The 27,262-nt window shown below is 33.0% G+C and overlaps 1 protein-coding gene and 1 long non-coding RNA gene across 2 annotated transcripts; one reads left to right on the top strand and one right to left on the bottom strand.

The window, feature by feature from the left end:
• Positions 1–5,499: 5,499 nt before the first annotated feature.
• On the top strand, positions 5,500–12,123 carry LOC146934511 (uncharacterized). Its single transcript, XR_015007790.1, has 2 exons — positions 5,500–5,890; positions 11,282–12,123. It is a non-coding gene; the product is annotated as an uncharacterized LOC146934511 (long non-coding RNA).
• Positions 6,764–10,443, bottom strand: LOC146934512 (protein FAR1-RELATED SEQUENCE 5-like). The gene is made up of 4 exons (XM_085706405.1): positions 7,871–10,443; positions 7,553–7,774; positions 7,214–7,462; positions 6,764–7,127 (listed from the first exon to the last, which is right to left on the bottom strand). Exons 1-4 carry the CDS (start codon positions 10,307–10,309, stop codon positions 7,056–7,058), a joined length of 2,982 nt encoding a protein of 993 aa, XP_085562531.1. The 5' UTR covers positions 10,310–10,443; the 3' UTR covers positions 6,764–7,055.
• Positions 12,124–27,262: the final 15,139 nt, after the last annotated feature.

Raw genomic sequence — 27,262 nt, forward strand, 5'->3', positions numbered from 1 at the left:
TTATATCATTATATGTACAACCTATAAAATAAGATAATATTTAAAAAATTATAATAATAAAAAAATCAAAATAAAATAAAAAGTATAATTAACTCATCAGCTTTTTGATTATATTGATGGCCAAATATGTAAACTGCCAGATTAGATTCTTCATCATTTAACTTCAGTGTGGTTTTAGGATGATATAATTCAGTCAGCCACTGCATAAACAAACATATAAAATAAATTAAATAAAATGTAAAGAAACTACAATTATATGAAGAATATGGTTAATACCTTTGGAATATTAGCTCCAATTAATTTCGAGCGAGATTCCTTGCCTTTTGAGGTATCTAATTTGTAACCTAAAGGTGTTTTGGTTACAATAATCGGAGTGGTGTCTCCTTTAGTTGAGAAGAGTTTCCTAACACTCTGATTTTGTGCAGATTCTTTGCCATGTCTATGTTCTTTCTCATATAAATCTTTTTCCTTAGCAAACTTTCGCAAAATTTCTTCCAAACTTTCGACATGAGCAATTTGTGAGCGTTTTGGTGTAGCGCTCTTCACAAGTATTTCCTTTATTTGATCTACAGATTGTTTTGTGCTGTAAACAACCGTCTCTACCATTTTCATCCTTTGTGCTAACCTCTGTAAAAATAAGAAGTGTGTAAAACAAAATGTGCAGTAACAGAATAATAAATAATAGTTTATTTTTCCTTTTATTTTAATTGTTACTTACATTATTTTACATTCTTAAATAAAAATTCCAACAGAGGGAAAAGAAAAAAAAACAAATATTCTTGGCTAAATATGATTTTTAATACAATAATGTGTACATGAACAATTATCACTATATACAAACCATTATCACTAATGTGTACATGAACTATATTGTAGTCTTTATAAAAATCTGTAACATAAAAATTACAGAACTAATCATAAAAATTACACCATTAGTTCCTACCAAATCCACCATTAAATTGTGCTAACAGATCGACCATTAAGCAATCCACACATGATATATATATATATTAGTAACACACATGAAATATATATTAACTCATAGAAACAAATAAGATGCCTACTAAAACATTACCTCATAGGGACACGAGCACCTCATTGGAAATTCAAAATCCTCATTTGTTTGATTAGGATGCAAATCAGAAAAATATTTCAGATTGTCTGCTTCTTTGATACTATAAACCACCACACACAAAAAATGACATAAGCACTTTATCAAACAATTTCATAAAATAAAGTAATAAATTGTATACCTGTCCGATAACACTATTACAGAATTTTTCTTTTCTTCATTCAAAGGTTTTTTATTGTTATCATTTTGTTTTGATGGTGGAGATGAAACGGAATCGGTTGATCTTTCTTCATTGTCATTTTGTGATCGTTTTCTTTTGTTATCCATGCGGAATAAAAGTTTGCAAATACACTGATTCAGTACAAACAATGGAGACAAAGAACGCACCAGATTTTGGTATAGCAATGATATTTAAAAGTAATGAAAATAGCGACAAATTTAAGGAGAATTATAAGGAGAATTAATTATTGGAATAAAATAGAGTAAAAATAGCGATTTTAATTTAATGATGATTATTCCAAATTTGTGTCTTAATTAAGTGAATATTTAACTGCCTTTATTTCAAAACAATTTGGGGAGAGAGATGTAATATGACCTGATTAATAGGGAAATAAGATATCTCTCAATTGGTCAATCCTTGTTTAGTGGAAAAGAGCAACAAAAATAAAATCGAGAATTCCTCAAAAAAAAAAAATCAAGATTTGTGCCGTTAGGTCAATCCTTGTTTAGAATAGAGCAAAAAAAAATCTCAAGAGATAAGATTTGGCACATGTGAGTCGAACCCGAGACAATAGGATGAAAGGAATAGGCTTTATCAATTGCCTATTGAAGTAATTCTGAAAATGTAGAAAGGAAAGATTTAGTTAACGTTTAATCTTTGGATATGGTTTACCACTTCAACAAAATTAGACTTTGGTTGAACACAAGATTAACCATAGTTGACTAGTCTAAGTCAAGCTTACACGTAGTCCATCTAACCGAGAACATTTATCGAAAACTAAACTAACCATAGTCCATCGGACCATTTTTTTATAAATGTATGTATCAAATTATATTGATAGTGTGGAACGCCTCAATGAAGTTGATAGGGCCAAACCGCAAGTGCACGGCCTATCGAAGTAATAGTAGTAAGTAGAGTATCGTTCCGCTAGGGAATTATTCAACTTAATTAACTTTTTAAAGAATGATTAAAGGAGAGGAAGTTTAGTAAAAAGGAGGGTTTTGATAGCTGAAGGTAAATAACAATATTAATAAAGAGCCTTGGGATTATTGGTTCGTCATAATAACAAACCCTTCACTAGCCAAGACTTAAACATCTAATTTCATGGTTTACACACTAATTTCTAAAGACCGGTTTCCCTTAGCCCCTCACCTTTCCGATGAAAGTCCGGTGAGAGTTTACTTCTAGTAACCAAGCCTATTTCGCTGACTTGATTACTAGAAGATGCATATAGGATTGAAACTACCTGTGTCTCAATAATTGCAAAGACTATTTCACTGTTTTGCAATTATTGTCTAGATTCACTTGTTCCAACATCAAAGCTCCGCTCTCGCTTTATGAATTGATGTTAGGGATGATGGATTAACGATTATCAAACCCTCCGCTTTCGCTTCCACAGTTTGATAATTGTTAATCCACGTTAAGACGGTGAATCTAGATTAGAAATTAGGGTTACATAAAATTAGGGTTTAAGCTTGGTTTGTTTAGGATTATGTCATTAGACTTCCCAACAATCCCAAGACAAAGAAGTCTACTCACTCATGTTCATCGTAGACATGGGGGGAGAAGAGAGAAAATAATAGTAAAATAAATTGCGAGAAAGAAAGAAAGTAATAAAAGACTTTTATTGGAAATTAAAATATTCTAAGCAAAAGTAAGGTGAATGTTTATGGTGGAGAGCTACTCTATTTATAGCTTTACAATTGACTTAGAAACTAAGCAACTAAAAGGATAAAACAGTAAAGCTGCAACATACTAACTTGGGCTCGAAGAAAAAGCAGCAAAAGAGTGTTCTGGATCGGGCACGGCCGTGCCACATGTTGGCACGGGCCGTGCCAAGCTTCTGACTTGGTGGGATTATATTTTTTGTCCCGTATCTTCGTATTTTTGCACTGTATTTGCTCCAGTCCTCTTTCTTTTGCTCCAAGACACCTTCCACCATATATTCGTTCCTAAAATATAATAAAAAGCAATTTAAAGTAAAATATTCTAAAAGGAAATAAAATGCAATAAAATTAAATCAAATCTTAAATAAAACTAAACTAAATAATGCAATAAAATAGACTATTCTATGACTCATCAGAAGTCCACCTGAGTCATAAGAAAGGTCAAATATTGTTGAAAACTCAACTAACAATAATTAGACTGATCTCAAGTCAAGCTTACTTGTAGTTGATCGCAAGTCAAACCAAACTCTTATAAAAAGGTTCTGACTGGTTTTTTAAAGTTAAGAGACTGAATTAAACTTTTAAAACAAATTAAGGGACCAAGGTGATATTTACGTAAAAAAACAAGCTTACTAAAGTTCAGTCGATCGAAAGTAAAGCATGTGAATGATAAATACGATTCACTTTTTAAGCGGAATAAGTGGGGTGTACGAGGACATTTTGATTTACCGTCTACATATTACAATTCTCTGTCTTTTTTATTTTATTTACAAGACTATATTGTATAACTTTGTAACATTATGAGATGAACTAAAGTGGGTAAACTAAGTTTTTTATGTGGGGTCAAATTACCATATAAGATTTAAGCATCTGTAGTTGATCTAAGTAGTTTTTACTAGGGGTGTTCAAAACCGAACCAATCCAATAGAAAAACCGCAAACCAAACCAACCCAAACCAAAACCGCAAAAAACCGCATTTGGTTTGGATGTATTCAGATCACTTTTTTACTCAACCGCATGGTTTGGTTTGGTTTGTGGTTTTCATTTTACCAACCGAAGCAAACCAAACCAAACCGCAACATAAGATAAAACTCTAATTAAATCTATGCCAACTAGACCAACACTCATAGAAACTTAATGGAAACTTTTATAAAATGACATTTTTTTTATTGTTAAGTTTCTTCTTTGCTTTTTATTTCAGAAATGTATTTATGATAGAATTACTTTATGTCCACATTTTTAATTTGGTTTACGTTGTTTGGTGAAAATGAAATTGTAATGTGGAATGAAATTAAAAACATTGACGGAAACATTGCTGGAAATATGAATGGTCTCGCTTGCTAAAGCGTGAGCAACCACATTTGCTTGTCGCAGATTGAACTCTACCTGAGAGTTTGTAAAACTTGAGAAAAGATGCCTGCAAGCTGTAATGACATGACCGAATTCCATAACATCTATCCGTCTTGTATGAAAAGCATCCGTTGTTATTTTGGAATCGAGCACGAAATTAGCGATGACAATAATTTATTTTTTAAAAGGTTTAAAATTAATTTTTAAGACACATGTTAAAATAACCCAAAAGTATAAAATTAGCTATGTGTCGAAATTATAAAATTATCTACGTTAATATTGGATGCAATCAATAACTTTTCTAGTTATAATAGTAAAAAAAAAAAACTTAGTAAAAAAAAAAAAACTTTTCTAGTTATAATTGATTCAATTTTTATGATTAATAGCAGATGTATTATTGTAATGAGAAATGATATTTTGACAACCACTTTTTGACAACTTTTGGACAACTTTCTCTCTCATACTCACATGATGTTGTTATTCTCTCTCTCTTCCTTTTTCTCTCTCCATTGTTTTTGACCAATAAAAAGTGAGAAAAACAAGGTTGTCAACAAAGGGCCTGTTTGGTTTGGCTTCTGAGAAGCAATTCTAGCCCAAAATCAATTCTCTACAGTGCCAAAAGCAATTCTAGCCAAAAACAACGTGTTTGGTTCAGCTTTTCAGAATTGCTTTTATCCTCCAAAAACAATTCTCCATGAAGCTACAAATCCTAGCTTCTAGCTTTTCTAGAATCAATTCTCCTTGAACAACGTGTATAAGTTTGTATATTTTATTATTACAACATGTTATTTTACTTTATTGCCCTTTATCAATTCTCATTCTTTATCAATTCTCCTTTAGCTATGTCTATTTTAGTAATTATACATTCAAAAACAATTCTACATAATTGCATCCAAACATAAATCATTTTGTTTAATCAATTCTACATAATTGTATCCAAACATAAATCAATTCTCTCAGAATCAATTCTGTCAGAATCAATTCTATCAGAATCAATTCTCTCAGAATCAATTATATTCAAAGCTGAACCAAACGGGCACAAAGTTGTCATCAAATTGATGTCAAAATATCATTACTCTATTGTAATATCCATCCATGAGATTGTTTTTAAGCAAGGGGTAGAATTGTAATCTTGCTATTCAAGATTTTTTTTTTTTAAAAAAATAGTGACAAATATTCATTCCTTCTCCATTCTTCTACACTTTTCTGACTAAAAAAAAAAAAAAATTCTCCTTCTCCCTCCACTCTCTAGCTACACGCCCTCACCCCCACTTCTTCCAATCCTCACAAATTAATCCAAACAAGAGTAAGCAATCCAACATGCCATGGTTCTAAGTTGATCCTTACCATGATTAAAATCTAATTCAAGCTTGATTTCTCCTACCTTTCTCCATATAGTCAACCAAACCTCATTCTTCTTGTAAGGAAATTGGGAGTCTTGCAAGGATAGGATGATTTAAGCTTTGTATGCAAGGGTAAGTGAAGTTGATGATAGTTTTCTATTTTGGTTGCTAAGATCAAAGTTTGAACTAAAAGCTCAAGTTGGGAAAGCTTATACTAGTAAGAGTTATTGTAAAGAAGGTGAGAATCCTAAATTTAAGCTTGAATTGAATTGTTATAGTATGAATTGTTGATTAAGCTTGATGGGTATGTGAATTGTGTGTGAAAGATATGATTTCTATGATAATTTCATTTTAGAGTAGCTTGGTTCATGAAAGGAGTTAATTTGAGAATTTTGTTTGATGATCATTGTTGATGGTTTATTGTTAATGTGAGTGAGATGAGTTGGTGATCAAAATTGGAGTATTATTGTTAAAAGTGGTTGTACTTGAACCTTATGAAAATTGGGTAGATTTAGAAATTAGTAGTATAGTTATTATTATGTTTTTCATGATAGACTATTTATATCTGTTATGTAAGAAGAGAATTAGTTGTTATTAGATAAACTATATGTTTGATTTAGGATCAATGGAGGGGATAAATTAATTTAAATTAGAAAGATGGAGAAAAAGAACTTGAATATGCAGAGCGGTACCTTAATATTGTGATTATGGTAGTATTGTTAAAAGTTAAGAATCACTTGACTATAGTATATGTTTTTCTTTGGTTGTTCCAATTCCCTGTTTAAATTTTCGGAAAAGTCCTTTTGTTTTGTGACATTCATTGAGTATGGTTGAATCCTTGTTTAACCTTCCATGTAATTAACTCTTTTGGGTCACTTTTGTACTCAAAGTGCTTGTGTTCAATGAGAAGTAGCCCATTCAGAAGAAAATTGTGATATAAAAGCAATAGAAATAGAATTCTTTAGAAATAATATTTTAATGTACTTGTAGCTTGAAAGTAACCATTTGATCATTGATTGCATATTTTTTTTTCACTGCTGTGAAGTGTTTTTGAGTAAGTGTTTGTGTGGTTGACTAACAGAGGTTAGTTTTGGTTTAACCTAACTACAAGTTACTAGCATGTCATCACTCCATTAACAGATGAATCTTCCTATATTTGTGGGCGATTTTAATTTACAAAAGGGGTATGTTAATTTTTAATCTTTTGTGCAAGCATGACTACTATGCCATATGAATGGTATATTTGAAATAGAATAAATATAAGATAGTAGAATGATTATTTCTGAATTCGGTATATATCCTTACTTGTTTATTCTAAAATATCAAAATAAGCAAACAAAATCTTTCATAGTTGGAAAAAAAAACTCCAAATTATGGGTAAAAGCTTTTCCTCCCATAGTTTCTCAATGTTTTGGTCCACAATAGTCACTGCGATGTTTTGCTAACAGCTCCACATTCTTCAACGCACTCATAAACTGTTTTAAATATAGGAAAATTATCAGAAGTATTAAAAATAATCAAATTAAATACAATTAATAAACTAAACAATCAAAATACTCACCGGTGTATAACTCGGAACATTGTGTGTTCCAGGAACATTGTGTGTTCCAGTATGCAGAGCAGTGTTAGAATGTGATGATAGGGTAGTTGTCGGAGGGAATTGTGGAAAAACTGATCCACCATTATTTGGCACCCCATAGTGCATATTAAAATAATTAACACCATACCCAACATTATGGTTCCAACTTGCACAATGGCTGTCTTGTTTGAGAGTAGATTTTTCATGTCCAAAGTCACGGGTCACACCATTCTACAACAATCAAAACAAAATAAAGAAGTAAACATATAATATTCCAAAGCAACACAATTTTCAGCAAATATACTATAACAAAGGTATTACATTATCAATGTTGATTGTGATATTTGGAGTCACACAAGCATCACCCTTTCTAGTGCTTGTATTTGTTTTTGTTTTTCTTTTGTTGACAGAGTCTTGTGTTGAAAATGCAACATTGTCACATTCCCTCTTACGTGTAATACCAGTGCTTTTCTCAACATCTCGTCCACCATTTGACACTGCTACAGAGTGGATGTCATCATTCATATCATTACTCATAGACAGCTGGACATGAAATAAACCAAAATATCATATACAATTTCAAATTCATTTGCAGATTAAACAAATAAAATAACAAGAAATGCACTATAATCAACTTACACTTAAACTTTTTGATTCATTATCAGACTCAATAGGTGAAGCCTTCTCCCCTTGATCTTCAGACACGACACCAATTCCAGCAAGTTCTGGACACGTCCGTATTGTGTGCCCAGGATTTCTACAATTAGAACAACATCTTGTCCTTGGTGTTGACTTTTTACTCCTACGGGCACCTTTGACATTCACCATCAGTGGATCATTCGCAACAAATTTGTTGGCCTTATCACTCGCAACAAATTTACTGGCCTTATCCTCGTCATGTCCATTTCCCTCATGACGGCTATTTATCTTATTACACAGACTATAAATCCCTTCTAGAGCCTCCTTATAATCACTTGCGCTCTTACACGAAACATCACATAGACTATTGAACGCAGCGGCAAGTGCCCCTCGACGAAACATGGTCATTTTTTCATCATTACCTTCTTGGGAGGCAAATGACGAGATGTGATCACTCTTTGCAGTCTTTGTCCATCTCTTGCAAATCAGACTTTCAGGAAACACATCCATGTTGTCATACTTCATGGCACAAATAATGTGGGAACATGGCAGTCCTCTACGTTCAAAGCGTCTACAATCACATAAAAATTTAGTCTGCAACTTGTCAAGGTATACCGAAAAAGCTACATCTTTTTTGCCAAATACATTAACCTTGAAAATGACAATGTTTCCATCCTCATCTTCATCTCGTTCAATGACTGATAATGCAACAACATCCTCTATCGCCTTTTTGACATCTTTAAACTTTTTACCGGTGAATATCTTTGAAGCTTCAGACTCAAAAGTAGTCAATGCAGTTGTCAGCATAGGATGATAATAGAACGACTTGAAATCAGACAATAATTCATTATGTCTGTATTCTTTGAGAGCTCTTTCAAAATTATGCAAGAAATCCACAAGGCTGTTTTTGTGTCGGACATACTTCTTGATAAATGAATTCACTCCTTCACAGATTGATGTCGTTCTAACACCACACAAAAAATGGTCTCGCATGTATGCACTTGCCCACATTCTCTTCAACCGATAAATTTTTTTTACCCACCTGTTGTTTGATAGGTCAAAATTTTCAACAACCCTCTTCCACTCAGATTCAAACTTTTCAGGTGTACAAGGAGAATACATCAGTGACTTGAACTCTTCTAAAATTTTTGAATTCTTCACATGTTGAACAGCATTTCGATGCAAATGCCAGGCGCAAAGGCGATGCCTTGTATTTGGAAACACAACTCTGATAGCTTTTCTCATTGATTTATCCCCATCAGTAATCACCGCTTTTGGATGTTTGTCATACATGGCCTTTGAAAACAAATTTAGAACCCACTTGTATGTCTCTATTGTTTCATCACAAATTAAAGCACAAGCAAAAATGGTTGTTTCTCCATGGTGGTTATATCCACTAAAAATGACAAGGGGTTTTCCATACTTGTTCTTTCTATAGGTGGTGTCAAATGCAACAACATCGCCAAAACACTCATAGTCAAACCTACTAGTAGAATCTGCCCAAAAAATGTTTTCTAGGCGTCCATCATCTGTAAATGTAAACTCTGAAAAGAATGATGTATCAGTATCAGCCTTACCTTGGAAGTAACTCAAAGTAGCAAAAGTATCCCCATCTTGTATTTTAACCCTTGCCTGATGATCCGTGAAATTATATAAGTCCTTTTTGATAAACCCAAGTCCTTCATGGCCACCCTTTTGACCCATCAAAAAACCCAAGATATGACATGTTCTTACACCTTGCGAATGTAGACCACTAGCAACTTGTTTATCAACTTCACTCAATTTACGGTAATTAGGCATCAAATGGACAAAACGCAAAGGAGCTAATTCATGGTTGTGAGAGGGTTTGAAAATAGAAACTCTCCAAATCGTACGAACAAAGTCGTAGACTACTCGAAGTTTCGCAGAACAATTAGTTCGAATGGTTAGCGTAGATCGGCTGCCATTCTTCTTATTTTTTCCATCATTAACACCCTCCTTATTGCATACTAATTGACGCATAATAATGTTCCCATTAGAATCACGCTTCACATCATCCTTTCTTACTTCAAACCCGTGGTATTTTGCAAACAATACATAAAACTTTATAGCTTCATCCTCTGTGTTGAATTCCATATCCCTTATATCATCATCTGTCACATCACTGATGCATTTGTAGCCATCAAAGTTCTCTTTCCCTTGCTCATTGCAAACACCATTACCATGGTTAAATTCCACACCGTCTGCATCTCCATCAGTACGAACATCGTTGTTGCTATTGACTTTTATATCTTCAGTATCACTATCAGTGTCACTATCAGTGTCAACATCATTAACACTATTAAATTCCACCCCATCTGTATCACTATCAGTGTCAATATCATTAACACTATTAAATTCCACCTCATCTGTATCACTATGTACATCAAAAGGCAATGTTGCTTCACTATATGTAGACATTTTAAAATTATAACCTACAAAAAACACATTATAGTGATGATTAGTTAATCATTGTGAGAAATACTACAAGTCATATAGGGTGATGACTTGGAGCCAATTAGACTATAAAAAGAGAAAGATGTAGGCAGGCAGTGCAGGATTGAACTATTATCTAAGGTAAATGGGCTATAACATTATAGTATCCTTGTTAGCCATAGCCCTTTTGTTAGATTTTAATGAACAATTAACTCGTGTTAGTTCTTAGTTTTGAAAGTATATACAAATGTTAGATTGTATCTTATGGATATGGGGGCCATGGTACATTTGTATTTAGGCCTACTTTATTTAACAAAAAATCCACCTGCTATCTATTATAATTGTTTGATCAGGCGTATAGTGTATATACGCATATATAAAAAAAATGCATGTTATTAAGAATAACATTTCTGATATATGTTAATGACTAGATGTGCAAAATTTACTTTGACATGACATATATCGAGTCTTCAAGAGAAAAATCATTTTTGCAGCAGTGAATTCTGAATTGAGTCTAATTTACTCTGATATATTGTCTTATCTCTTGACCCTTGTAACTGATATATGTTTTCTTGTAGTAAAAATCATCCTTGTTTCTGAAGTTAAAAAGTTTTAGGAGCATATAAGTCTATATGAGCAATTTCATGTACTGATAGCAGTTTCTGTTCTGGTTTAGTAGCTGGTGTTTTTATATTTTTCATATGGTTCTGTTTTTCAGTTAATTGTTATGTGTTACGATCCTATTATATAATCTATGTTGTTTTGCATCTCTGTCAATCTAGAGAGTCCACTTTTAATGCTTTTAGATAGAAAGGCAAGTGATCAATGGATTTGAGATTCAAGTTCCTCTTTTGCATCCTCTTTTAATGCTTTTTTTTTTATCAAATTGATGTTGTTTGATGAATTAGCATTATGTGAACCTTATTTGATATATATGCATGTGTGTGCATGTATCAGAGAAGTTGAAGACATTATGGAAATAAGGGGACCAAACATACATAGAAGGGATCAGAAATAAACTCTACAACATTATTGAAGAGCTCAAGTTTACTTTATAAACATTCATAGCTTGTTGGATTTGATCAAAGTGAGTGGATTGATATGTTGGTAATGGCATGCAAATTTGTAACAACCATTCAATTTAGCCCCTAAATATTTTGAAATAGCATGATAGGATTCTCACGATAGGTTTCAGATCAAGAAACTAGGATTCAATTTGTGTAAATCAAATCAAGAAATAGCACGATAGGATTCAATTTGTGTAAACTAGGATTTTACGATAGGTTTCAGATCAAGAAATTTGTGTAAACTAGGATTCAATTTGAAACTAGGTTTCAAATCAAGAAATAGCACGATAGGATTACCAACAATAGGATTCTCACGATAACAGGATCAATGTGCCTAATAACAGCAGGATTCTCACGATAGTGTAAATCAAATCAATAAGAAAGATAAGTCACGATACCTGATGTGATTTTGGAAACAACGGCGATTCTCACGATGTCTGGAATCAAACGGGTTGCAGCGATTCTCACGATAATTGGATTGAACAATCAAGATGGGAAGAAGAATGAAGAAGAAATTGCAGGTTATGTCTGTTCTAGGTTTTGGAATGGAACAAAATCTATGAACGTATTTGATGTGAAATTTTAATTCTTACAAGCCCTATAGTGTAAATTAATTAAGATTGTATATTTGATGTGAAATTTTAATTCTTACAAGCCCTATAATGTAAATTAATTAAGATTGTATACCTAAATATAATTAAATAAAAATTAAAAGTTACCTTAGGATTAAAATTGAGTTTTTTATTTTAAAAAAAAAAATTGACTCATTTATTTGACATTAATGTTACATTTCTATATTGCATTTTGATTGGTTGATATGTTGAAAGGGTAAAATACCCTCTAAACAAGAGAGGGTAATCTAGAAAAAACCTAATAATAATCATGGAGTTTTAGAACCTTTTGTCTTTTGTTTCCTCTCTTTTCTTCCTTACCTTTAATTTCTTTATTGCTTTTCCTTTTTTTCTTACTTTCCTTTGCTTTTTTATTTGTATTTTCCCCTAGCTAGCTCGCTTGCTTTTGCTTTATCATAAAGTGAGAACAAAAGGTGGCAGCTATTCCTCCGTATTTAATTTAATTAGATAACCATCGTATTATAACGAGTCTAACCCATGGAGTGTACGGTTTTCCTTTTGTTACGTCAAAAGAAGACCAAACGATAAACACTACCTGAAAATTCATATATACAAGAAGAAGATCCCAAACTCGAACATGAATATCTATGAAAAAATGTTTAACCTAACAATTTCAATATTGTTAGTTGAGTTAGACATTACAAACTATATATAATATTGTTAATTGTTTTTCGTGTATAGGTGTGTTCGATTTTGACTTTTTATCTTCAAAACTAGATTAATATATAGTATGAATACGGAGTATATATAAAAAAAAATGTATGTATTAATTTCGAAATATAGGTTATACGGATTATTATTATTATTATTGATCAAGTAGGTTAATTTTGGGGACATTGTTTTTTATATTAAAGAACAGGTATGATGGCATCACCTTTAAAAAAAAGTTATGATGGTATCTACGTCTATAATATATATAAAGAGAATATATGGTTTTGAATTGATTTTTTCACTTTCAATTATACATTTAAACAATTTTTCATATAAGAATGTTGTTTGTTAGTGTCGTTCAATAAAATAAGAATTTATATTATATTTGATATATTATTCGTGTTATTGAAAAAGGGTTAATTATGTTTCTAGTCCCTATAAAATAGCGACCTTGTAAGTTTAGTCCCTACTTAATTTTAATAGCATTTTTAGTCCCTATAAAAAAAAATTTACTTATAATTTTAGTCCCTGCTAAAACAAAGTTTGATTAATTATCCTTAAACTCTTAAATTTTTGAACGATTTTTTTGAGACAAGATTAGAACACTATGAAAGGTTCGTTTACTAAAATTTAGAATTTTCTGACATGAAATGAATTAAATATGAATTTTTAAAACGACAAAAGTTAAAGATAAAAAGTAATAAAATCTGGATGTAGAAATCAAATTTTGCGATAATTTTTTGCGGACGAACTTTTAGTAATGTTCTAAACATGTCTGCAAAAAATTGTTCAAAAATTTAAGAGTTTAAGCATAAATTAAACAAATTTGAATTGAGTAGGGACTAATACTCAGTGCAGAAAAACAAAATTAGGGACTAAAAATGCTATTAAAATTAAGTAGGGACTAAACTTACAAGGTCGCTATTTTATAGGGACTAGAAACATAATTAACCCATTGAAAAATATAAGTACAGTTTGTTACAACACAAAATATCTTCTATTATTTTAATATATATAAAGGGAATACATGATTTTAGGATGACTTTTTCAATTTCAATTATACCTTTAAATAATCTTTTTCATAAGAATGCTATTTGTTGGTGTCATTCAAAAATATAAGAATTTATATTATATATTTTCTATATTGTTTTTTATTGAAGAAATATTTGTTATATTATAGTGTCATTGAAAAATGTTTAGTAGCACGAGACGACAATGTACGACATGATCTGAGTCGTTGCTTTTATATCCATGTTCCTTTGATTCTGCTATGACATGACTTTTTATTGTAGGCAACTTTTTGATTGGTCCAGCACATCTTTCGTGTGCTTTCGACGAATTTTTGATCGTGCCAAGTATCATTGTTGAAATTAAAAAAATTATACAACAAAAAAAACACAATATTTTTTATTTTCTCTTTCATTCATCATCCCTACCACCATGAACTTCATCCTTAAAACCCAAAATATTCATACTCAAACCCAGAAATTCAAACCCCGTGGCACAAACTAAAAAATTCATGACGAAATAAAACACTCATAATTTTGTATCCTTTCAACCTACAGATAATTCTCCACCCCCGATCCTTCTCCCCCTCCAATAACTTATTTTTTTACGTTATGTAGTTCGACATATCTGAAATTTTTTATTGGGGATTTGGATGAGAGGTAATAAGGGAATGGGGAGATTAAAGAAAAAGAGATGGGGTTTTGAAGTTCTGATTTGGGAGAGAATTGGGTTGTAGGTTTAAGAGTGGTGAAAAAGATGAATGTTAAGGGATGAAGATGTGTAAAAAAAGTGTTGGTTTAATAATTTTGTACAAATTAAGATGATAATACTGTACCAATAAATTATATTTCCTTTCTCCCACATTATAAGTAAAAATGGGTCAAACAAAATTGATATATTTGATTTAAATTTTGGACAAAATGAATCTATTTTTTGTTCTAGTTTTTGCTTATAATTTGAGATTTGATAGAGTAAAGGGTGTGAACACGCAAAATTTTAGCAATTACCCTAAAGTTATTTAAGAAACATTGATATAAACTGCACACCTTAAATCATTAATCAATGAAAACTTAATTCTCTTAATTACTCTCGTAGAGAAAAAAATAATAATTTAAAAACAATGTAGGCGTAATTTTGGATTATAGAAATTAGAAACCATATATCTTCGTGGGAAAATACTTGGGTGTCATAATGTCACCGTGACATTAAATATGGGCCACACAAATGTACTCATGGATGTGTTGTGTGGTCCAGATGCAAATGGCAATGGAAAATTGCTTTTCTGACATAGAATACTTCCTTTTGACACAAGTAAATGACCAAATTACCCCCAGCGGCAGTTAACAACTGCTGGGAAAAACGCCGGCAGTTAACTACCGCTGAGTGCCAGCGGTTGTTAACAACCGTCGAAGCTGAAGGTAGCGGTTGTTAACTGCCGTTACGTGCTTGCCCATTTTCCAGAAGCTCATTTCCATTTTCCTGAAGGTTTCCTAACCAATTTTCATTTACATATTCATTTTCATCTAAGATTTTCATCAAATAACCACTTGGAAATTCTTCTAAAATTTTCATATAATAACCAATTGACACCTAAACATATTCATCCAATATTTAACAGGAACATGGTAAAATTAAAACACAAGAAATAATATAAAACGAACGTACGTATATGTCATAGAAATAGGAAAATGTATGGACCATGTCATAATAATACATCATGATCATCATAGTCAAAAAATACATAAAAAAATCCTAATACTAATCAGCCCTGCCTACCCTGCCTCTGCTGCCCCCTGCGTCGCCTGGAAATCTGATAAGTAAGTGCAGGCTCAGTAGCACTAGCTATCCGCATGACCTCCTGGACAATCTCCTCTTTGGTCATCTCGGCTTGCCTGACCACAATATCTCGGGCTATGTGCGCCACATCCCGGACGATCGTCAGTGTGTCAGGCATCTCCCTGGCATGCTCCTCCTCAATCAGCTGCTCCACGTTCGCCGGCCTGGGAGGGGATCCCTCATCAGGTGGGAGAATGCGAGGGTGAGAGACTCTGGCATACCAAGCCATGTAGCCAGGAACATGCTGCCATGGTGTCTCACACCCATCTACCCAACCAGGTACTAACCATGCCGCAGCGTCCATCAACATAGTAGTCAGCATCTGTGTAGGCACCAGAGGGACAGCTGAAGGATGTCTGGGAACGTCCTGGACAAAGGAGAACTGCCTCTTCACCCGCTCAGGCAAATGACGGTACACCCTCTCCTTCCCGCACATGAGCCATCCCGAGTAAGTGCACAACATCTGAAATGGGTGCACGTCTCTGCGATCACCATAGGTAGAAAACCTGACGTCATCCACCTCCAAGCGATCCAGGCGTGAGCGGTAATGGTGCACACTCTTATGGCTTTTGCTAGTGAGCCATCTCCCAGCACATGGTGTCCGCGGGTCCCAATCCGGGTTACGCTTCATTGGGTAAGGACCTGACAAATGCTCCAAAATCCATCCCTGCAACAGAATAAATAATACACAAAAATAATTATTCGAGTTAAAACTTCAATAAATCTAAAACATTATAAAATAGTCTAACATGATAATAAAATTTATAAAATAAATTCATAAAGAAATTAAGATAAATATTACCATTAAAAGAGTTGCAGAGCCAGCCATCGTTCTGTTATTCAAGATAACAGAATCATCCAGATAATCGTAGAGGTAGGCTAAGGTCATCCCTCCCCATGACCACTTCCCAATCGCCCCCAAGTCCGCCATGCAATCCAGATATATCAAGTCGATGTGTCTGTTCATTTTGTTAGTGAACAGCGCACAACCGACGAGATATAGAAGGAAACTCCTCACACAACACGCCCTCCTCCTGGCTCTCTCCTGCATCTCATCCCTCAACTGTGCATGCTCAAGTCGTCTAGCCTCAGTCAGGTGCTGCTCATAAACCCGCTTCAGTGCGGGATAACTGATATGACCAGGAGATTCATCCCTAACCTGAGCTCTGGCATCAGCATCTGACATGCCCAACAACCTGGTCATCATATCAATAGATCGGTCCCGATCCATCGACTCATCGTGCTCCAACATGCGGCCGTAAATAGGAATGTGCAGAAGATTATGCACATCGTCCAGAGTGATCGTCATCTCCCCCACAGGTAGATGAAAACTACTCGTCTCCGTGTGCCACCTCTCGCATAGAGCACGTATCATCGCATGGGTCACAGTCGAATACCCAATGTGTATCAAACTATGGAGGCCAGACCCCTCCACAGGCTCCCAAAACCACGTTATAGCCGCCTCAGGCTTATCAAGCTCATTCAACCTTTTCCCCGCGTTTACGCACTTATAACCAGCTGCATCATGCCACATCTTAAATTCAAATTAAATAAGACATTGTCACTATTTTAAATAACTAAAACACTTACGCTACATTATTTTAAATAACTAAAACACTTACGCTAAGTTATTTTAAATAAATAAAACACTTACGCTACATTATATGAATTAATTAAATCACTTACGCTACGTTATTTTAATTAATTAAACAACTTACGCTACCTAATTTTAATTAATTAAACCACTTACGCTACGTTATATTAATTAATTAAATCACTTACGCTACGTTATTTTAATTAATTAAACAACTTACGCTACCTAATTTTAATTAATTAAATCACTTACGCTACGTTATATTAATTAATTAAATCAATTACGCTACGTTATTTTAATTAATTAAACAACTTACGCTACCTAATTTTAATTAATTAAACCACTTACGCTACGTTATATTAATTAATTAAATCAATTACGCTACGTTATTTTAATTAATTAAACAACTTACGCTACCTAATTTTAATTAATTAAATCACTTACGCTACGTTATATTAATTAATTAAATCAATTACGCTACGTTGTTTTAATTAATTAAACAACTTACGCTACCTAATTTTAATTAATTAAATCACTTACGCTACGTTATATTAATTAATTAAATCACTTACGCTACGTTATTTTAATTAATTAAACAACTTACGCTACCTAATTTTAATTAATTAAATCACTTACGCTACGTTATTTTAATTAATTAAACAACTTACGCTACATTATTGTAATTAATTAAACCACTTACGCTACCTAATATAATTAATTAAAACATTTAAAGAATTTTAAACAATTTAAACACTTACATTATTATGGTTCAGCCAAAGAGGGTTCGCCACGTGTCTCGCGTAGTCGGACAACAATGACGTGGTCTGAGGTCCTCCAGGAAAGGGAGCCTCTCCAGCAGGATAGGGCGGTATCCGCGGAACACGACTACCTCGTCGTGGCTGAGGCTCACGCTCAGGCTCACCCTCGGGAATAATATTATGTGCCTCCATATAATCTGCCACAACATCCTCTGACACCCCCTCATCCTCTGCCTCGTCCTGCGGCGGCGGCTGAAAATACATCCTCTCCTCCTCCATCCGATCATAGCCAACAAAACCATCATCCGCATACCCAGCATAATCATGCGCTGGTGTCGGATCAACCACCTGGGAGGAGTCATCCACATGTGCCTGTGAGCCCTCTCCATGTATCATCGGGTCCCTGCGCCTCCGAGTCTTAGGGACATACGGGTCTTCAGCCCTCTTTTCTCTTCGAGCACTAGCGGTACTCGCCTCTTTACCTCTCTGCATCCTATCCTCTCTAATAACCCGCTGCTGCTCATCCGTATCCCTAGCCATATCTGTACAAAACAAATTTTAAAAAACATAAATAAGTTGACAATGTATTTAAGAATACAATGTATCTAAGCATTTACTTAAGGCATCGAACATAGGCGAACATAGGCATGCATACAATGTATTTAAAACTTTTAAGGCATTGAACATAGCAAGTAATATGTAACATATCAAAAATGAAACTTAGGCATTCATAAAATTTAATATAACACATTCATCAAACTTTATATAACATACCACATTATGTCATGCTTCAAACTTGCCAAAAAATTTAAAAATCCAAGCTTATAATAATTATAACATATATACTTTATAAAATTGAACATACTTGAAAACAAATTACACAAAAAAAGCAATATTTCCTCACTTATGCATTTTAACAAACACCTTATGTGCATTCTAAATTAGAAGCACAATTAGTGTTATTTGAACATCTAAACAACTACATTGTACCTAAACCTACTCTAAACAACAATGCCAGCATAAACAATCCATTACAACATCAAATTTTATACTAATTTGCAATCTCTAAACCTAACCTAAACACTAACATTTTGCTATAATTATGAAAATACAACCCTAAATAACCTACATTGCATGTAAATAGGATTAAGATGACTTACTTGTGATTTGCTTGAAGAAATTAGGATGATTTTCGTGCAAATGAGGTTTGGGTGATTTTGGTATAGAATTGGACAACTTTTGAACCAGAAACAGTAACCAGAAAATGGAGGTTTCTGCGTTCTTAAGATACAGAATGCAGCGGCAGTTAACAGCCGCTGGGTCTCAGCGGTAGTTAACTACCGGCGTGTTTCCCAGCGGTTGTTAACTACCGCCAGGGGCATTAAGGTCATTTCCATGTGTCAATTGGAAGTATTCTTTGTCAAAAAAGCAATTTTCATGGCAATGTGTGTTGTGTGGCTCAGATTTAATGTCACGGTGACATTATGTCACCCAAGTGCTGTCCATCTTCGTGTATCTTCCTGCCTATATAGTAAAAACAGGACACGTCTTACTCACATGATGATTGTACATCAGTTGTTAATCCAAACCCTTTTTTTGTTTTGTTAATCCAAACCTTTACATACACATTTGGTGTTGTTGCACATATTGCCCATTGGCTTAGAGGTTAGTACCCATTAAAAATTAAATTATGCTCTTCTCCCAACACATTTTGCTCACGCCCAACAAAAATACTGAAAATACTCATGTGTTAGTTAAGTAACACAAGTGTTAAAATATGCGCATCTTAACATGCGCTGCGCAACTAAACTCACGTTGGAATTAACACTTGTCTGAATTAACTCACGCTGAAAATTAACACTTGCGTGCGTTAACTCACGCAGGGATATTTTAGGAAGTTCAGTTGAGAACGAACAATAACTGTTGGGTAAAGAGCAGAATTCTTAAAAATGGCAAAGAGTTGGTAGAGAGAGCGGAGGAAGTAATGTAAAGAGTGAAGTTCAGAGATTCTTTGCATCAAAGTTTTGAAGAGAAGGTTTTGTGTAGGCCTTATAGGCCAACTAATATAATAACTTCATATTTATAATATGATAAACTCAAAAAACAATAATTAGTTACCATTTTCTCAAAATAATTATTTATCCCAACTAATAAAAATATTTATATGCAACTGATTATTTAAGATTATGCATGTTAGTTTTAATGATTATTTACGATTTTGTCTATATACCATAAAAACTTTATTTAATATCCGACCGTTGTTTCAAATAAGATTACAAGTGAAGAGAATAAAAAAGAAGATAACTCTCCGATGAAGATAGAGATATAGAATCATAGAAACATTTACTTTAAGGAATCAAATTATTTTTCATTCGTATTCATTTAGTTGTATATTTAATAGCAATGCTATAGATAGCGAGATGTATCCCGACCAGACCACAAATGGAAACAGACCAATGAAAAAACAGGAATGGGCGGAAATCACGGCAGGTTTGGAAAAAAATAAAAGTTAACAAACAAAAGGGTGAGGGATGGCAATGGGTACCCATTGGGCAGGGTACCATAGTGCCCATCCCCATACCCGCGTTTTAAAAAAATCCCCATACCCGGGCCCATACCCTCGTGGGCAACAAGTTTGGTGCCCGTCCCCATACCCTATGGGTATCTAAGTGCCCGTACCCGCACCCATTACCCGCACTTTCACAACAAAAAGATAATAAATACCAAAAAATATCACAACATAATTAAAATATGATATGAAATCTTCTAAATCAACATATAAAATATTACGCATCATATTATTTGGCCAAATAAAAAGCATCTAAAATATAAAAAACAAGTGCATATTACAAAAAATATCAAAGACTTAGGATTAATTAACTAACTTTAATATAAATAAAATTATTCGCATGGTGTATATAATGTGTGGGCATGGGGCGGGGTGGGCACTAGAGTGCCCGTACCCGCACCCATACCCGTTCAAATTTGTGGGTAATTACCCGTGCCCAGGCCCATACCCAATAATGCGGGTATTTACCCGCCCATCGTGGGTATTTTTTGCGGGTACCCAATGGGCTTGGGTCCAATTGCCATCCCTAGGTGAGTGGAATACAATACAAAGGTCCGGATAAATTCGTGAGTTCTTTTCTCGCGTTAAATAGTATTTTCCTATTTTTAATCTAACTCAGTAGTAGCAGATAATTTAACTTTTTTTTGGGGACCAGATAATATAACTTGTTGATAATTGATACCTAAATTATTATTATTTTGAGATTTTGGTGAGCACAATCTAATAATTTCTCAACATCGTTGTCAAAGATAAAAGTATGTAAAATTTGCTATTTGGCATTAAAAAATCTTACAAGTTGAACCAGATAGTCAACTCAGAGTCCGAGGGCAAGATTTGAAATTCTGAACAATTGCAGAAATAAAACTGAAGAATTTATCTATCAGCATATATACTGTCTAGCCAAAAGTGATGAAAAAGACATTTGACGTTGATTCACATATTAGAATAACAAGAAAAATAAAGGTGTAAATAGAGGCAATTACACGAGCTTAGTTCCAAGATCTATATCTTGCACTAATGATAATAATCTTAATTCAGTTTTTTTTTATTGAAGGTCGAATTATCATGCAATCTTTCTAGTAGAAACTGGAGAGTGAAAATCCAAAATATTACTAGCAGTGAAGTGTTGCATGTCATCTACAACCATCAAATGTTCAAAAGTTACTCAAAACTTCGACGACGAACCTTCTTACTATAAGTTTCTACTTGTGTTTAGCGACATAAGATAATTAATATTGTTAGATCAAATGGTTTGGTTCTCGTGAACTTAGTTCAGTTGGTAAGGACAATGTATAGCATATGCAAAGTCGTAATGAGTAAATATATGAATGTAACTATTAACATTTGTCTCAAATAATGTGTCAATTTTTTTTGTCTCAAATAAAAAGAAAAAATGTTAGAGTTTAAAACCTTTTTAGAGTATTTGGTCTATGGTATACTACATGAGTTATTTCCCCATCCTAAACGTAGTCGCAAGTAAAAAAATATATAAATAAACTTTTGAGCTAGCGATAGGACATGCAACCCTCTAATTAAACAAAATGACTAAACATGTTTTTATATCATTTGTGTTTGATACTTTTAGTTTTTCTAATACCGGAGACGGTTGACCTTCTAAAAAGACTATTAAAATTAAGTAAGGACTATGAAAGACTATAAGATAAGTTTAAAACACTATGATATAAAACACTATGAAAGGTTCATTTACTAAAATTTAGAATTTTTTAACATGGAATAAATTAAATAGGATTTTTTTTTAAAACAACAAAAGTTAAAGATAAAAGTAATAAAATTTGGATGTAAAAATCAAATTTTGCGATAACTTTTTGCGGAAAAACTTTTAGTAATGTTTTTAACACGTCTACAAAAAATTGTTCAAAAACTTAAACTTTAAGATAAAATTAAACAAATTTGAATTGAGCAGGGACTAATACTGAGTGCATATTTTTTTTAAGGGACTAAAAGAACTACTAAAATTAAGTAATGACTAAACTTAAAAAGTCTCAATTTTATAGGGACTAAAAACATATTTTAACCTCTAATTTTTAACAATGAATGAACTTTTTACTACTTGAACCTTACATATTAATCCGATCATTGTTAATTTGCAATAATATGATGAAGGTGTGTTCGAACCAGAATTCAGGACATTTAACCCTCCTGAGTATCAAAAGACAATATAGATGTGCTAAATCTTGTCAAAGTAAGGCACTAAAATCGTTTAAAAAATGGTAAAAAAAAAATTAGAAGTATTTTTTCTGAAAAAAAGAAAATGAGAAAGCTTGACTGAAAAAAGTAGTTAAGGTGCTCTACTCGATGAAACTGTCATCCGTCAGGCATGGAATCTCTCATTTTGAGAGATAAGCTTGGAACTTAACTTTGACTCCCCCTCTTTTTTCTTTTTCTTTTTGCATCGTTACTTTGTAACACTACCAAGAAAAAAAGTAGTTAAGGAGGTCTTAGAGGCGGTTTGTGTTATTTCAACAACCATTTGTTTGACAATTTATACGAAAATTATAGATTTATAAAGAAAAGTAGATATTAGCACAAAAACCAAAACAATATAGAGAAAAAGTAAATAGACTTTAAGTAAAAATATAATGTGCGTATGAGAAAAAAAGTTGTCACAAAAATTGTCACAAATTGGTTCTACAAATATCAATTCTCTTTAGATTTAGGTTTAGCTAATGAACAATGCATAAAATATGCAAGGTCCGGGGTTCGAACCCCGACCATCACCAAAAAAAGCTAATGAATATCTCCGAGACACACTCTTTAAGGAATTTAAAATAAGATATTATTTTTTAAAAGGTTAAATATTTTAATTTGTAATACATTTATTACATAAATTTTTATAAAAACTTAACATTTAAAGTACTTAATAGTTAGTATTTTCCTTTAAGATTTTGGAAATCGCTCTACATGCATTTAACAAATGTCAAATACAAAGTAATATTCAATAATTTTTAAATTGGTTTAACTGATTTAAAAGTATTATAATTCTTTTCAAACATATTAAATGACAATTAAGTATTGTTTGGTAGATGTCTATGGCCTAAAGAGTAATGGAGCAGGATATTGTAAGACATGTGAGTCATCCGATCAAATACTAAGAGTAATGGAACAGGATATTGTAAGACATGTGAGTCATCCGATCAAATACTAAATTAGTTAAACTGCGTAAAAACTCACAAAACAAATCTAAAACGTTTGATCATTTTTCTGTGACCTAGATCAACCACTGCGTGCAGGAAATCCATGTCCAAAGAGTAATCATCCAAGTTTTTGGACACAAGTACTCGATCTTAGAGTGTGGGACTTATCCATAGCCCCCTTTGTCTCCTTTCCTATTCATATAAAACAAAAGTCCAAAAAATTACACCTCTTTTCTCTCTTTCACTCTCATGCTTTTTTTAAATAAATATTTTCTCCATTACAAAATCAATCCTAGGTCCACATTATAATCTTTTTTTTAATAAAGGCCACATTATAATCATTTCGCTTGCTTTTTTGTTTTTTTATCCTTAAAACTCATACAACCACATGAACAATTATATTTAAATATTCATTCACTATCCTATTTTATTATCTCTCATTTTTTATCACATATTAACGCATCATGTCTGTAATATCACATTTTCTTGGATATCATTTGGATGATATTGGAGTGTCAATGTCACATGACATTGACCAACCACAATATCACAAATTAGCGCTGGACAAAATATGTTCGACCGATCCAAACTGCCCGGCCCAATTGGCCCGAGAGGACACGGGTCGGTTTGAACGGTTAAAACGGGTCGTTCGGCTGCACTTGTCCGGATTTCAATGGATTGCAACAGTCGGTTTCGGGTGGGGGAAATTAACCCAACGAAACCCAAATCCGACCGATATTTCATGCTATAATTTGACCCAGCTGCAATTGTCTTATCAGAACCGCAAACACCGTAAGTTTTGTCAGCTTTGATACAAGTGTAACACGCAAGCACAAGACTTAGACCACTTTTATGACCAAGTTGATAATGTGTGGTCCCACATCACATGCTTAGCTTCTTTTTCTCATCACTTATTTCTATCCCAACAACTACCTTTTTCTTCCTTTCACAGTTCTCTTTCGAACTCCTTCCAGATTAACCCTCTCTCTTCCAAACTCCTTCCTCTTTTTATTCTTCAACACAATTCTTCTGCAAACTCCATCATCTGCGCACCATTCTTTTTGTTTCAACCAATAAAATAAATGCAATTTTTTCATCAAATATGCTTGCTTAAAGGTTGTGGATGTACAAAGGTTCAACATGTGATTTAAAGAAGATAATCTTACATCACAAGTAGATCTAACAGTACAGAAGTTGTATTTGTATAAGTTTATTTTTTGAACCAAAAGTTTGTTGGATGGGTTGAAAGTTTGTTGTATGGGTTGAAATTCAGTGTTTTGAAGTTTCTTTTCATTTGTAATTTTTTATGATGAACAATGCCGCTGGTTGATGCTTCATCAATGGTAAATTTTGAAATTTTTGTGTGACTTTGAAATTTAGCTTTCTTGTTATTTTGTTCCTTCGTACCCGTATCAACCGAACCGGCTAAACCGCATTTCGACCAACCCGTCAACCGCCGTAACCGAGCCTTCTAATGGACGGAAATGGCTTCTGTTTTACCACCCGCGGTTGCTTTCGGTATCGAGTTTTCGGACCGAATTCCGGCCGAACCCGACCGCTGTCCACCCCTATCACAAATGGCTTTCTTCTCACTCTCATAATTTTTTTTGTTTTTATGCACTTATGATATTGTGGTTGGTCAATATCACATGACATTAACACTTCAATGTCACCCAAATTCTACCTCATTCTCTTATATATTTCTCTCTTAAAATATTAGAATAAAAAATGTCTTGTTAATGAGTGTCTTATGGACACTCTTTATGCATTACAAATTAAGGAATTAGTTTTTAAAAAAGACAAACAATTCAATTTTCAATTCATTAAACACACAAACTTTTATAAAAACTTACTAATTCAAGTCCTTAACAAGTGCATCTAAGACATTCGTTAGCATTAAAAAAAAAAAATACTAGCATGTTGTTTGGGTTATACGCTACATAATTATACTAATTACATTATTTTAACGTGGCTATACATTATTGTGAGTCTTGCAAAAATATGGGTTTTCTTAATTAGACCCGCGAGCTGCTGCAGCATATATCATATCATAAGCCGTCTAAATTAGCTTGGTGTGGTCACATGACAAGGATGTTTGTTCTTGAAAAGGACACAAAGCGTTATGCAGTACTTTGTTTAATGTTTTGCCATTTGCAAGTTTGTTATAAGCAATGATCATTCTTGAGTTTTTTTTTCTTTCTTTCCTTCTTCGCGTGCGCATCAGAATCCCACCAAACAATACATGATTGCCTTTTACTTAGGAGTCATACGATTTTGAAATTTTCGGTGACCCCCTTCCATAAGCTCTGCTGTGGGAGAACTTCATATATCAAATATTGTTGGCAAATGAGATCAAAATAGTTTACTATTATATTATTCAGTATTGTTCCTATTATTTTAGAATCAATCATATTTCAATAGGTTTTAATAATTAGTGATTTAAATAGTATATAAAAAAGATCAAATTATAAATATAGCAAGTTAACACTTATAGTGTAGTTGTAAGAATGAAAAAGTCGGTCCAATATTGTTATAAATTTTACAAAATATGTTTGGCGAAACTACCTATTTTGCAGCTCGTAATTCTCAAGAGATAAATTTAAAATAGGTTACAAACTAAACTGCTAAAGAGAACCAACAATATATCTATGATTTTGGGTTTAGTTTTATATTTATATATATACATGAGAAGAAAAAAATAGTACATCAAATAAAAAGACACTTTAATGCTCAACATTTAACAATATCTTGATGGAAATTTCAGGTTATATTTTTCAAACAACTTGTTTATGTGTTTCTGTACATGTTTGTGAAGATGTTGAGAAAATCTACCGTGACTTTATTTGGGAGACTATATGCACTCATAATAGCAAAGGTAGTTTTGACTTCCATACTCTTAGGACTCTTAAGGAAGTCAATATATGAAGTTAGGTTGACATATGATAGAACACCTTGATAAGCTTTGTATCCAAGTTTTTGGTTCTAAATATACCTGTAAAAAGATACTATCCTTTCCTCCCATCACTTGTCATTGTGAAGCTCTTGGGTAATCAATGATGGTCACATTACTCAATTTTGGCAAATACCAATGGGGTGGTGGAATCGGTGACCTCAAAGATTATATGTTTAATATGATTCTCTTCGATGAAATTGAATTTACAATAACCTCATAGTTTATGCACTATTACATCGGGTTAGACACTTTGTTGGTGAGATCCTTTCATGGTATTCGTAAAAATTTGATTCGACCTGGGCGTAAGCCCTCTTTTACTACCAAAAAAAAAAAAATTGATTTGACCCAAAACATACGAAGAAAAATTGAGACTTGCATAGAGTAATCAAATAAAGTATGTTTGACGTATCCATGATCTTGTCTTGTTTTTATTTAATTATATTGTAGTATTTATTATTGTTTTTGTTTTACATTGTTGTATTTTAAATTTTATTTTTGACAAAAGGTTATTGAAACTGTTATGGTTAAATTGTGTACTTATTGTTAAAGTAGAATGTGATTTAGTAGTTACAATTTTTGTTTTTGTTTTTTGTGTTATGAACATTTGCAAGTAGGGTGGGAAAAGAAATTCCCCTAAATTAATCTCATTTGACCAACAAAAAGCCAAAGCCCAAAATCTCTCTTCTTCACGTCGGCGTTTGTGCGAAGTAATCTC

Source organism: Medicago sativa, chromosome 4, assembly GCF_051527215.1.
Source record: "Medicago sativa cultivar Bolivia chromosome 4, Bolivia_mono, whole genome shotgun sequence".
Taxonomy (NCBI): domain Eukaryota; kingdom Viridiplantae; phylum Streptophyta; class Magnoliopsida; order Fabales; family Fabaceae; genus Medicago; species Medicago sativa.

Coding starts and splice junctions, on each gene's coding strand:
- LOC146934512 (XM_085706405.1), bottom strand. CDS start 10,309: ATGTCTACATATAGTGAAGCAACATTGCCTTTTGATGTACATAGTGAT. Junction 7,463..7,552: donor TCACAATCAACATTGATAAT/GTAATACCTTTG, acceptor TGATTGTTGTAG/AATGGTGTGACCCGTGACTT. Junction 7,128..7,213: donor ATGTTCCGAGTTATACACCG/GTGAGTATTTTG, acceptor TATTTAAAACAG/TTTATGAGTGCGTTGAAGAA.